The 13,254-nt window shown below is 40.0% G+C and overlaps 1 protein-coding gene across 1 annotated transcript in view; it reads left to right on the top strand.

Moving 5' to 3' along the window:
- POLR3B (RNA polymerase III subunit B) overlaps window positions 1-13,254 on the top strand; it is a 791,018-nt gene that overhangs the window by 547,060 nt on the left and 230,704 nt on the right. The window contains exon 15 of the mRNA XM_053719663.1: window positions 5,029-5,103. Coding sequence (XP_053575638.1) covers window positions 5,029-5,103 — 75 coding nt within the window. The remainder of the gene's footprint in view (window positions 1-5,028; window positions 5,104-13,254) is intronic.

Here is a 13,254-nt window from a genome sequence, read left to right as displayed (position 1 = left end):
CTCACTCATAAAAGGCATAGCCCCCAAAAAACCTTTACAAATAAGTAACATGACAGGTTTCTTCACTTGCGGCAAATGCAAAGGTTGTAACTACACCAGAAGAACACACACAACATTTGACTCCACAGTTACGGGAAAAAAATTTGAAATAAAAGAATTCATTACTTGCAAAAGTAAAAATGTGATATATTTGTTGCAATGTGGCTGCAAAATCCAATATTTAGGACAAACGTCCAGATTTTTAAAAACAAGTATCATGGAACATCAAAATAAAATAGAAAAGAATCATGATGACCACGGAGTGCCGCTACACTGCAACAATTGTGAACATTTCACAAAAGAATCCTTTCTATGGATAGGAATTGAGAAGGTTGAACTTCATTGGAGGGGTGGTAATCTGGCAAAACAACTAGACCAAAGAGAATTAAAATGGATACATACACTTAGAACATATGCCCAATGGGGTCTAAATAAGGACACAAAAATTGCTGCCTTTGTCTAAAAAACTCTTAACATAGGAAAGGGGGGACAAAATAAATGATAAATTCAAAAGATGAAAATATGGGGCCTAAATAAATCAGTAACATTTTTTGTTCCTGTTGAGGTGAATACGATTATAAGGACACACACAGAAAAAAAAAAAAAAAAGGGGGGGCAAAATAAATATGTATTTATACAGACAGTTCATCACACTTAATGTTTATATATACACATATTGTACAAAAGAATATAATTCTCACACTTAATTTCAAGAAATTATATGCAACACACAAGTCGCTGAGTCAATATCTAACATTCAATAAATATAGAAGTCTATTTATAATATGAATGTTTAATTATGAAAAGTATCTATTCCAACTTGTAATATACTTCTAAGTGGCAATTTATTCTACCTCCTCTAAATATTTGGATAAGCAGAATTCATATAAGAAACTTTGTATCTGTGAATAACACTTATGTCTTTTTATTTTGAGAAAATCAGAAACTGTTTTTCATTGGACATTCGATAACATGTGATACCCACTGACATATCAGACCTGAATGGGAACCTAAAATAGAGAACTACCTGAAAGGGAACTACAAAACATCACTATACCAGAAACTGAATTTCATTGGACAACCTATAACATGTGATCTTCACTGACATACCGGACCTGAAAGGGAACTTGAAAGGGAACTACAAAACCGGCAAAAATGATGATATCTACAGAAATTTTATATTTTAAAACAAACTTATAGTTTCTAATATAATTAATATTGTTTTTTATGTTTTTTTAGATGTTTATTTTAAATTTACAATTGAAATTTTGAATCGGGTGTAAACCTGCTCTCCTCCAATGGGGAAGCAGGTAGCGTAACTGACATGTATTTAAAGGCCGCCTGTGCAGCGGAAAGGTATGCTTTGGTTTGTAAAGCACTTTTATTGCTCTTGAGAAAGACGGCTGGGACCGTTGAAACGCTTTTGCGTTGAGCCAAATAAAGACAAACTTTTTTACTGAATCTGTGATATTGTCTTTTCATATTGGGAAGGAGCCGGTAACCTGCAATATACACTGTGAGTAGATATTCACCTTTGTATGGTGTATTGTCTGATATTTCAGCACCACTATTTTGCACCTAGACTTATACAACTGAGGAAGGAAAGGAAAGGAAGATACCAACGACTGATACAAGCTGAACCAGCGCCTCCAGCTAGCACACCTGTTATGTAAGAACTTACCTGATAAATTAATTTCTTTCATATTGCCAAGAGTCCATGAGGCCCACCCTTTTTTATTGTGGTTATAATTTTTTTTGTATAAAGTACAATTATTTCCAAATTCCTTTGTTGATGCTTTTTACTCCTTTCTTTATCACCCACTACTTGGCTATTCATTAAAACTGAATTGTGGATATGGTGAGGGGTGTATTTATAGGCATTTTGAGGTTTGGGAAACTTTGCCCCTCCTGGTAGGATTGTATATCCCATACGTCACTAGCTCATGGACTCTTGCTAATACGAAAGAATTGAATTTATCAGCTAAGTTCTTACATAAATTATGTTTTTCTGAGTCAGTCATTGAGACTGTGATTCAGGCTCGTAAGCCTGTGACTAGGAAGATTTATTATAAGATTTGGCGTAAATATTTGTAATGGTGTGAAAACAAAGGCTACTCGTGGAGTAGAGTTAGGATTCCTAGGATTTTTTTCTTTTCTCCAGGAGGGTTTGGAGAAAGGTTTATCTGCTAGTACCCTAAAGGGTCAAATTTCTGCTTTATCTATTTTATTGCACAAGCACCTGGCGGATGTGCCAGATATTCATTCTTTTTGTCAGGCCTTGGTTAGAATTAGGCCTGTGTTTAAGTCTACTACTCCACCTTGGAGTCTTAATTTGGTTCTTAAAGTCCTTCAACAGGCTCCGTTTGAACCTATGCATTCTTTGGATATTAAAATGATATCTTGGAAGGTTTTGTTTCTAGTGGCTATTTCTTCAGTTTGAAGAGTTTCGGAGCTTTCAGCCTTACAGTATGAATCGCCTTTTCTTATTTTTCACTCTGATAAGGTAGTTCTGCGTACTGCCTTGGTTTTCTTCCCAAGGTTGTTTCTGATAAGAATATTAATCAAGAGATTGTTGTTCCTTCTTTGTGTCCTAATCCTTCTTCTCATAAGGAGCGTTTGTTGCACAACCTGGATGTGGTTCGTGCATTGAAATATTATTTGCAGGTGACTAAGGATTTTCACCAGTCTTCTTCTTTATTTGTTGTCTTTTCTGGGAAGCGTAAGGGTAAGAAAGCTACGGCTACTTCTCTTTCTTGTTGGTTGAGGAGTGTTATTCGCTTGGCATATGAGATTGCTGGTCAGCAGCCTCCTGAGAGCATCATGGATTATTCCACGAGGGCTGTTTCATTTTCTTGGGCTTTCAAAAATGGATCTTCTGTAGATCAGCTTTGCAAGGCTGCGACTTGGTCATCTTTGCATACTCTTTCTAAATTTTACAAATTTGATACTTTTTGCTTCAACAGAGGCTTCTTTTGGGAGAAAAGTTCTTCAAGCAGTGGTGCCTTCTGTTTAGGTTAACTCTCTTGTCTCTCCCTTATCATCAGTGTCCTTTAGCTTGGGTATTGGTTCCCAACAGTAATTAAGATGATCCGTGGACTCACTGTGTTATTAGAAAGAAAACATAATTTATTCTTATCTGATAAATTTATTTCTTGACACTGTGAGTCCACGGCCCGCCCTGTTTTTCAGACAGTTTGCTTTTCTATAAACTTTAGGCACCTCTGCACCTTAGATTACTTCCTTTCCCTTTGGTCGAATGACTGGGGATTGTGGGTAGGGGGAGTAGTATTTAACAGCTTTTGCTGTGGTGCTCTTTGCCTCCTGCTGCTGGTCAGGAGTGATATTCCCAACAGTAATTAAGATGATCCGTGGACTCACCGTGTCAATAAATAAATAAATTTATCAGATAAGAATAAATTATGTTTTTTTCCTCTTTTGCTCCGAACCCTCCAATCGGCATTTGCGACACAGCTATCTTGTGGTTCTCTTCCTATCTGTCTAACCGTACCTTTAGTGTAGCCTTCTCTGGGGCATCCTCTACCCCGCTACCACATTCTGTTTGGGTACCGCAAGGGCCTGTCCTCTTCTCAATCTACACGTCATCATTAGGTTCCTTAATAAAGTCCCACAGGTTTCGATCTCATTTGTGTGCTGACACCCAAATCTACATCTCTACACCAGACCTAACCCGTGTCATTAACTGTCTTTCTCATATCTCATCTTGGATGTCCTCTCACTACCTTAAGCTAAATCTCTCCAAAACTAAGCTCCTTATTTCCCCTCTTCTTCCAAAATCTCCACCCCCCCCCCCTCCATTTCTCTATAATTGTTTATTACTCCATCATTACCCCAACCCCACATGCCCAATGTCTTGGGGTCACACTTGACTCGGATCTTTCTTTCACTCATCACATTCAGTCTTTGGCTAAAGCCTGCCGCTTCCACCTTAAAAACATCTCTAAAATTAGACATTTCCTTACACAAGACATAACTAAGATTTTAATCCACTGTCTCATCCTTTCCTGCCTTGACTACTGCAACTCCATCCCCTCTGGTCTCCCTAGATGCCGCCTAGCTCCTTTACAATTCATAATGAATACTTCTGCCAGGCTCATCTTCCTTACACGTCGCTCTTCGTCTGCCGCACCTCTCTGCCAATCCCTTCACTGGCTTCCTCTAGCCTCCAGGATTAAACACAAAATTCTCACTCTGACATACAAAGTCCTCAACTGCACTGCTCCCCTCTATATCTCAGACATTGTCTCCAGATACTCTCCTTCCCGTCTCCTTCACTCCACTCTTGCTCTCCTACTCTTCTCCTCTCTTGTTACCTCCTCACATTCCCGTTTACAAGACTTCTCCAGACTGACTCCCATCTTGTGAAACTCTCAGCCTCGCTCCACAAGACTCTCCCCTAGGTTTGAAAGCTTCAAGCGCTCCCTAAAGACTCTACTATTCAGGGATGCATACAACATACGCTAACCTTTCCTAACTCAATTGCTATCCCCTTAAACCCCTTAGTATGTAAGCCTATGAGCCCAGGTGTTTGCAGATCACCTTCATAAGAGCCAACTACAAGAGTGCAACTCTCAGCAGGGCCCTCTACCCATTTGATCCCTATAAATGTTATCTTGTATACCGCCCATGTTTATAGCGCTGCAGAATCTGTTGGCGCTCTACAAATACCTGACGATGATAATAACAACAATTATTTACTTCCTTTAGCAAATGGTGCAAATTTGTATGTGCAAACTCTAAGGCACTAGCACCCATTGAACATTTGCATGAGTTCACAGTACATACGTATATGTATATGATTGGCTGATGGGTGTTACATGATACAGAAGGAAGCCGTATGAATGCAAACTGAATTTTGACAAAAAATAAATCTACTGCTCATTTGAAATTCAAACTAAGTTTTATTACATTGTCTTATTAAGCAATTCTACAATATTAAATGATCCTTTAACATTCTTATAATCAATACAGGCCTTATATCATCGTAAAAAATCAGCGACCTATGGTTACAAAGAAGCACATCGAAGAACTCTCTCAGGGATACAGGTAAATAACGTGTTTTATCTTTTATTTTTTCTATATTGTAACAACATGCAGAACTTGTATGTGTAAGAATAGGGCTGCAAGTGACTTATTTCTCTTGTTAAGTGTAGTCAGTCCACGGGTCATCCATTACTTATGGAATATATCTCTTCCTAATAGGAAGCTGCAAGAGGATCACCCAAGCAGAGCTGCTATATAGCTCCTCCCCTCACATGTCATATTCAGTCATTCTCTTGCAGCCTAACTAAAGATAGGTCGCTGTGAGAGGTCTGTGGTGTTTTTTAACTTAGTTTATTTCTACAATCAAAAGTGTGTTATTTTAAATGGCACCGGAGTGTGCTGTTTGTTCTCAGGCAGCATTAGAAGAAGAATCTACCTGCGTTTTCTATGATCTTAGCAGACGTAACTAAGATCCACTGGCTGTTCTCATCTGAGGAGTGAGGTAACTTCAGAAAAGGGGAATAGCATGCAGGGCCCCCCTGCAAATGAGGTATGTGCAGTAAATTATTTTTCTGAGGAATGGAATTGACTGAGAAAATACTGCTGATACCAATGTAAAGTAAGTTCAGCCTTAAATGCAGTGATAGCGACTGGTATTAGGCTGATGAGTGTGTGTACACTGAATGTATTTTTCTAAGGAATGGAATTGACTCTGAAAATACTGTTAATACTGAAATAATGTATGAGCCTTAACTGCAGTAAAAGCGACTGGTAGCAGGCTTATTAATAACAATTCATAGCTTTTCAAATGTATGTTTAAAACGTTTACTGGCATGTTAATCGTTTTTTGTGAGGTACTTGGTGATAAAACTTATTGGGGCATGATTTTTACCACATGGCCATCTTTGTTTTCTGCATAGAAACAGTTATCTGAGCTTCCCCACTGTTGTAATATGAGTGGGAGGGGCCTATTTTAGCGCTTTTTTGCGCAGTAAAAATTCAGTCACAATCTGTCTACTTCATCCTCCATGATCCAGATCGTCTCTAGAGAGCTCAGGCGTCTTCAAAATTCATTTTGAGGGAGGTAATCAGTCACAGCAGACCTGTGACAGTGTGTTTTGACTGTGATAAAAACGTTAATTATTAAATTGTTATCCGTTTTTGGGTATTAAGGGGTTAATCATCCATTTGCTGGTGGGTGCAATCCTTTGCTAACTTAATATATTTACTGTGAAAAATTGGTTGCTATAACTATTTTGGTTCATTGTTATTTCAACTGTGACAGCTTTTTGTGCTTCTTAAAGGCACAGTAGCGTTTTTTATATTGCTTGTAAATTTATTTAGAAAAGTATTTCCAAGCTTGCTAGTCTCATTGCTAGTCTGTTTAAACATGTCTGACACAGATGAATCTCTTTGTTCACTATGTTTAAAGGCCAATGTGGAGCCCAATAGAAATTTGTGTACTAATTGCATTGATGCTACTTTAAATAAAAGTCAATCTTTACATGTAAAGAAATTATCACCAGACAACGAGGGGGAAGTTATGCCGACTAACTCTCCTCACGTGTCAGTACCTTCGCCTCCCGCTCAGGAGGTGCGTGATTTTGTGGCGCCAAGTACATCAGGGAGGCCCTTACAAATCACTTTGCAAGACATGGCTACTGTTATGACAGAAGTATTATCTAAATTGCCAGAATTAAGAGGCAAGCGCGATAGCTCTGCGTTAAGGACAGAGCGCGCTGATGAGGTGAGAGCCATGTCAGGTACTGCGTCAAAGTTTGCAGAACATGAAGACGGAGAGCTTCATTCTGTGGGTGACGGATCTGATCCAGGGAGACTGGATTCAGAGATTTCTAATTTTAAATTTAAGCTTGAGAACCTCTGCATATTGCTAGGGGAGGTATTAGCGGCTCTGAATGATTGTAACACGGTTGCAATTCCAGAAAAATTATGTAGGTTGGATAGATACTATGCGGTACCGGTGTGTACTGACGTGTTTCCTATACCTAAAAGGCTTACAGAGATTATTAGCAAGGAGTGGGATAGACCTGGTGTGCCTTTTTGCCCTCCTCCCATATTTAGGAAAATGTTTCCTATAGACGCCACCACACGAGACTTATGGCAGACGGTCCCTAAGGTGGAGGGAGCAGTTTCTACTTTAGCTAAGCGTACCACTATCCCGGTGGAGGATAGTTGTGCCTTTTCAGATCAAATGGATAAGAAATTAGAGGGTTACCTTAAGAAAATGTTTGTTCAACAAGGTTTTATCTTACAGCCCCTTGCATGCATTGCGCCTGTCACTGCTGCGACGGCATTCTGGTTTGAGTCTCTGGAAGAGGCCATTCGCACAGCTCCATTGGATGAAATTATGAACAAGCTTAAAGCACTTAAGCTAGCTAACGCATTTGTTTCTGATGCCGTCGTACATTTAACCAAACTTACGGCTAAGAACTCCGGATTCGCCATCCAAGCGCGCAGAGCGCTATGGCTTAAATCCTGGTCAGCTGACGTGACTTCTAAATCTAAATTGCTTAATATTCCTTTCAAAGGGCAGCCCTTATTCGGGCCCGGCTTGAAAGAAATTATAGCTGACATTACGGGAGGTAAGGGCCATGCTCTACCTCAGGACAGGGACAAATCAAAGGCCAAACAGTCTAATTTCTTTCATGTAATTAGCAAGAGTCCATGAGCTAGTGACGTATGGGATATACATTCCTACCAGGAGGGGCAAAGTTTCCCAAACCTCAAAATGCCTATAAATACACCCCTCACCACACCCACAATTCAGTTTTACAAACTTTGCCTCCGATGGAGGTGGTGAAGTAAGTTTGTGCTAGATTCTACGTTGATATGCGCTCCGCAGCAAGTTGGAGCCCGGTTTTCCTCTCAGCGTGCAGTGAATGTCAGAGGGATGTGAGGAGAGTATTGCCTATTTGAATGCAGTGATCTCCTTCTACGGGGTCTATTTCATAGGTTCTCTGTTATCGGTTGTAGAGATTCATCTCTTACCTCCCTTTTCAGATCGACGATATACTCTTATATATACCATTACCTCTGCTGATTCTCGTTTCAGTACTGGTTTGGCTTTCTACAAACATGTAGATGAGTGTCCTGGGGTAAGTAAATCTTATTTTCTGTGACACTCTAAGCTATGGTTGGGCACTTTGTTTATAAAGTTCTAAATATATGTATTCAAACATTTATTTGCCTTGACTCAGAATGTTCAACATTCCTTATTTTTCAGACAGTCAGTTTCATATTTGGGATAATGCACTTGAATTAATCATTTTTTTCTTTCCTTCAAAAATTTGACTCTTTTTTCCCTGTGGGCTGTTAGGCTCGCGGGGGCTGAAAATGCTTCATTTTATTGCGTCATTCTTGGTGCGGACTTTTTTGGCGCAAAAAATTATTTTCCGTTTCCGGCGTCATACGTGTCGCCGGAAGTTGCGTCATTTTTTGACGTGATTTTGCGCCAAAAATGTCGGCGTTCCGGATGTGGCGTCATTTTTGGCGCCAAAAGCATTTAGGCGCCAAATAATGTGGGCGTCTGATTTGGCGCTAAAAAATATGGGCGTCGCTTTTGTCTCCACATTATTTCAGTCTCATTTTTTTTTTCATTGCTTCTGCTTGCTAGAAGCTTGTTCTTTGGCATTTTTTCCCATTCCTGAAACTGTCATTTAAGGAATTTGATCAATTTTGCTTTATATGTTGTTTTTTCTCTTACATATTGCAAGATGTCTCACGTTGCATCTGAGTCAGAAGATACTACAGGAAAATCGCTGTCTAGTGCTGGATCTACCAAAGCTAAGTGTATCTGCTGTAAACTTTTGGTAGCTATTCCTCCGGCTGTTGTTTGTATTAATTGTCATGACAAACTTGTTAATGCAGATAATATTTCCTTTAGTAAAGTACCATTGCCTGTTGCAGTTCCTTCAACATCTAAGGTGCAGAATGTTCCTGATAACATAAGAGATTTCTCCAACATAGGTGTGTCCGGTCCACGGCGTCATCCTTACTTGTGGGATATTCTCCTCCCCAACAGGAAATGGCAAAGAGCCCAGCAAAGCTGGTCACATGATCCCTCCCAGGCTCCGCCTTCCCCAGTCATTCTCTTTGCCGTTGTACAGGCAACATCTCCACGGAGATGGCTTAGAGTTTTTTGGTGTTTACAGACCTTTGACTCCTCCCTGGAGTCTCAATTTAGTTCTTTCAGTTCTTCAAGGGGTTCCGTTTGAACCCTTACATTCCGTAGATATTAAGTTATTATCTTGGAAAGTTTTGTTTTTGGTTGCAATTTCTTCTGCTAGAAGAGTTTCAGAGTTATCTGCTCTGCAGTGTTCTCCTCCTTATCTGGTGTTCCATGCAGATAAGGTGGTTTTGCGTACTAAACCTGGTTTTCTTCCGAAAGTTGTTTCTAACAAAAACATTAACCAGGAGATAGTCGTGCCTTCTTTGTGTCCGAATCCAGTTTCAAAGAAGGAACGTTTGTTGCACAATTTGGATGTAGTTCGTGCTCTAAAATTCTATTTAGATGCTACAAAGGATTTCAGACAAACATCTTCCTTGTTTGTTGTTTATTCTGGTAAAAGGAGAGGTCAAAAAGCAACTTCTACCTCTCTATCTTTTTGGCTTAAAAGCATCATCAGATTGGCTTATGAGACTGCCGGACGGCAGCCTCCTGAAAGAATCACAGCTCATTCCACTAGGGCCGTGGCTTCCACATGGGCCTTTAAGAACGAGGCTTCTGTTGATCAGATATGTAAGGCAGCGACTTGGTCTTCACTGCACACTTTTACCAAATTTTACAAATTTGATACTTTTGCTTCTTCTGAGGCTATTTTTGGGAGAAAGGTTTTGCAAACCGTGGTGCCTTCCATCTAGGTGACCTGACTTGCTCCCTCCCATCATCCGTGTCCTAAAGCTTTGGTATTGGTTCCCACAAGTAAGGATGACGCCGTGGACCGGACACACCTATGTTGGAGAAAACAGAATTTGTTTACCTGATAAATTACTTTCTCCAACGGTGTGTCCGGTCCACGGCCCGCCCTGGTTTTTTAATCAGGTCTGATGATTTATTTTCTTTAACTACAGTCACCACGGTATCATATGATTTCTCCTATGCAAATATTCCTCCTTTACGTCGGTCGAATGACTGGGGAAGGCGGAGCCTGGGAGGGATCATGTGACCAGCTTTGCTGGGCTCTTTGCCATTTCCTGTTGGGGAGGAGAATATCCCACAAGTAAGGATGACGCCGTGGACCGGACACACCGTTGGAGAAAGTAATTTATCAGGTAAACATAAATTCTGTTTTTGTTTCTGAATCCATAAAGAAGGCTATGTCTGTTATTTCTCCTTCTAGTAAACGTAAAAAAACTTTTAAAACTTCTCTCCCTACAGATGAATTTTTAAATGAACATCATCATTCTGATTCTGATGACTCTTCTGGTTCAGAGGATTCTGTCTCAGAGATTGATGCTGATAAATCTTCATATTTATTTAAAATGGAATTTATTCGTTCTTTACTTAAAGAAGTACTAATTGCTTTAGAAATAGAGGATTCTGGTCCTCTTGATACTAATTCTAAACGTTTAGATAAGGTATTTAAATCTCCTGTGGTTATTCCAGAAGTTTTTCCTATTCCTAATGCTATTTCTGCAGTAATTTCCAAAGAATGGGATAAATTGGGTAATTCATTTACTCCTTCTAAACGTTTTAAGCAATTATATCCTGTGCCGTCTGACAGATTAGAATTTTGGGACAAAATCCCTAAAGTTGATGGGGCTATTTCTACCCTTGCTAAACGTACTACTATTCCTACGTCAGATGGTACTTCGTTTAAGGATCCTTTAGATAGGAAAATTGAATCCTTTCTAAGAAAAGCTTATCTGTGTTCAGGTAATCTTCTTAGACCTGCTATATCATTGGCTGATGTTGCTGCAGCTTCAACTTTTTGGTTGGAAACTTTAGCGCAACAAGTAACAGATCATGATTCTCATAATATTATTCTTCTTCTTCAGCATGCTAATAATTTTATCTGTGATGCCATTTTTGATATTATCAGAGTTGATGTCAGGTTTATGTCTCTAGCTATTTTAGCTAGAAGAGCTTTATGGCTTAAGACTTGGAATGCTGATATGGCTTCTAAATCAACTCTACTTTCCATTTCTTTCCAGGTTAACAAATTATTTGGTTCTCAGTTGGATTCTATTATCTCAACTGTTACTGGTGGGAAAGGAACTTTTTTACCACAGGATAAAAAATCTAAGGGTAAAAACAGGGCTAATAATCGTTTTCGTTCCTTTCGTTTCAACAAAGAACAAAAGCCTAATCCTTCATCCTCAGGAGCATTTTCAGTTTGGAAACCATCTCTGGTCTGGAATAAATCCAAGCCTGCTAGAAAGGCAAAGCCTGCTTCTAAGTCCACATGAAGGTGCGGCCCTCATTCCAGCTCAGCTGGTAGGGGGCAGGTTACGTTTTTTCAAAGAAATTTGGATCAATTCTGTTCACAATCTTTGGATTCAGAACATTGTTTCAGAAGGGTACAGAATTGGTTTCAAGATGAGACCTCCTGCAAAGAGATTTTTTCTTTCCCGTGTCCCAGTAAATCCAGTGAAAGCTCAAGCATTTCTGAATTGTGTTTCAGATCTAGAGTTGGCTGGAGTAATTATGCCAGTTCCAGTTCCGGAACAGGGGATGGGGTTTTATTCAAATCTCTTCATTGTACCAAAGAAGGAGAATTCCTTCAGACCAGTTCTGGATCTTAAAATATTGAATCGTTATGTAAGGATACCAACGTTCAAGATGGTAACTGTAAGGACTATCTTGCCTTTTGTTCAGCAAGGGCATTATATGTCCACAATAGATTTACAGGATGCATATCTGCATATTCCGATTCATCCAGATCATTATCAGTTCCTGAGATTCTCTTTTCTGGACAAGCATTACCAGTTTGTGGCTCTGCCGTTTGGCCTAGCTACAGCTCCAAGAATTTTTACAAAGGTTCTCGGTGCCCTTCTGTCTGTAATCAGAGAACAGGGTATTGTGGTATTTCCTTATTTGGACGATATCTTGGTACTTGCTCAGTCTTTACATTTAGCAGAATCTCATACGAATCGACTTGTGTTGTTTCTTCAAGATCATGGTTGGAGGATCAATTTACCAAAAAGTTCATTGATTCCTCAGACAAGGGTAACTTTTCTGGGTTTCCAGATAGATTCAGTGTCCATGACTCTGTCTTTAACAGACAAGAGACGTCTAAAATTGATTTCAGCTTGTCGAAACCTTCAGTCACAATTATTCCCTTCGGTAGCCTTATGCATGGAAATTCTAGGTCTTATGACTGCTGCATCGGACGCGATCCCCTTTGCTCGTTTTCACATGCGACCTCTTCAGCTCTGTATGCTGAATCAATGGTGCAAGGATTACACAAAGATATCTCAATTAATATCTTTAAAACCGATTGTTCGACACTCTCTAACGTGGTGGACAGATCACCATTGTTTAATTCAGGGGGCTTCTTTTGTGCTTCCGACCTGGACTGTAATTTCAACAGATGCAAGTCTCACAGGTTGGGGAGCTGTGTGGGGATCTCTGACGGCACAAGGAGTTTGGGAATCTCAGGAGGTGAGATTACCGATCAATATTTTGGAACTCCGTGCAATTTTCAGAGCTCTTCAGTTTTGGCCTCTTCTGAAGAGAGAATCGTTCATTTGTTTTCAGACAGACAATGTCACAACTGTGGCATACATCAATCATCAAGGAGGGACTCACAGTCCCTCTGGCTATGAAAGAAGTATCTCGAATTTTGGTTTGGGCGGAATCCAGCTCCTGTCTAATCTCTGCGGTTCATATCCCAGGTATAGACAATTGGGAAGCGGATTATCTCAGTCGCCAAACATTGCATCCGGGCGAATGGTCTCTTCACCCAGAGGTATTTCTTCAGATTGTTCAAATGTGGGAACTTCCAGAAATAGATCTGATGGCGTCTCATCTAAACAAGAAACTTCCCAGGTATCTGTCCAGATCCCGGGATCCTCAGGCGGAGGCAGTGGATGCATTATCACTTCCTTGGAAGTATCATCCTGCTTATATCTTTCCGCCTCTAGTTCTTCTTCCAAGAGTAATCTCCAAGATTCTGAAGGAATGCTCGTTTGTTCTGCTGGTAGCTCCGGCATGGCCTCACAGGTTTTGGTATGCGGATCTTGTCCGGATGG

This window comes from Bombina bombina, chromosome 6 (genome assembly GCF_027579735.1).
Source record: "Bombina bombina isolate aBomBom1 chromosome 6, aBomBom1.pri, whole genome shotgun sequence".
Lineage (NCBI taxonomy): Eukaryota > Metazoa > Chordata > Amphibia > Anura > Bombinatoridae > Bombina > Bombina bombina.
Note: the sequence above shows the minus strand (reverse complement) of the source record. Positions and strands in the feature narration are given on the sequence as shown.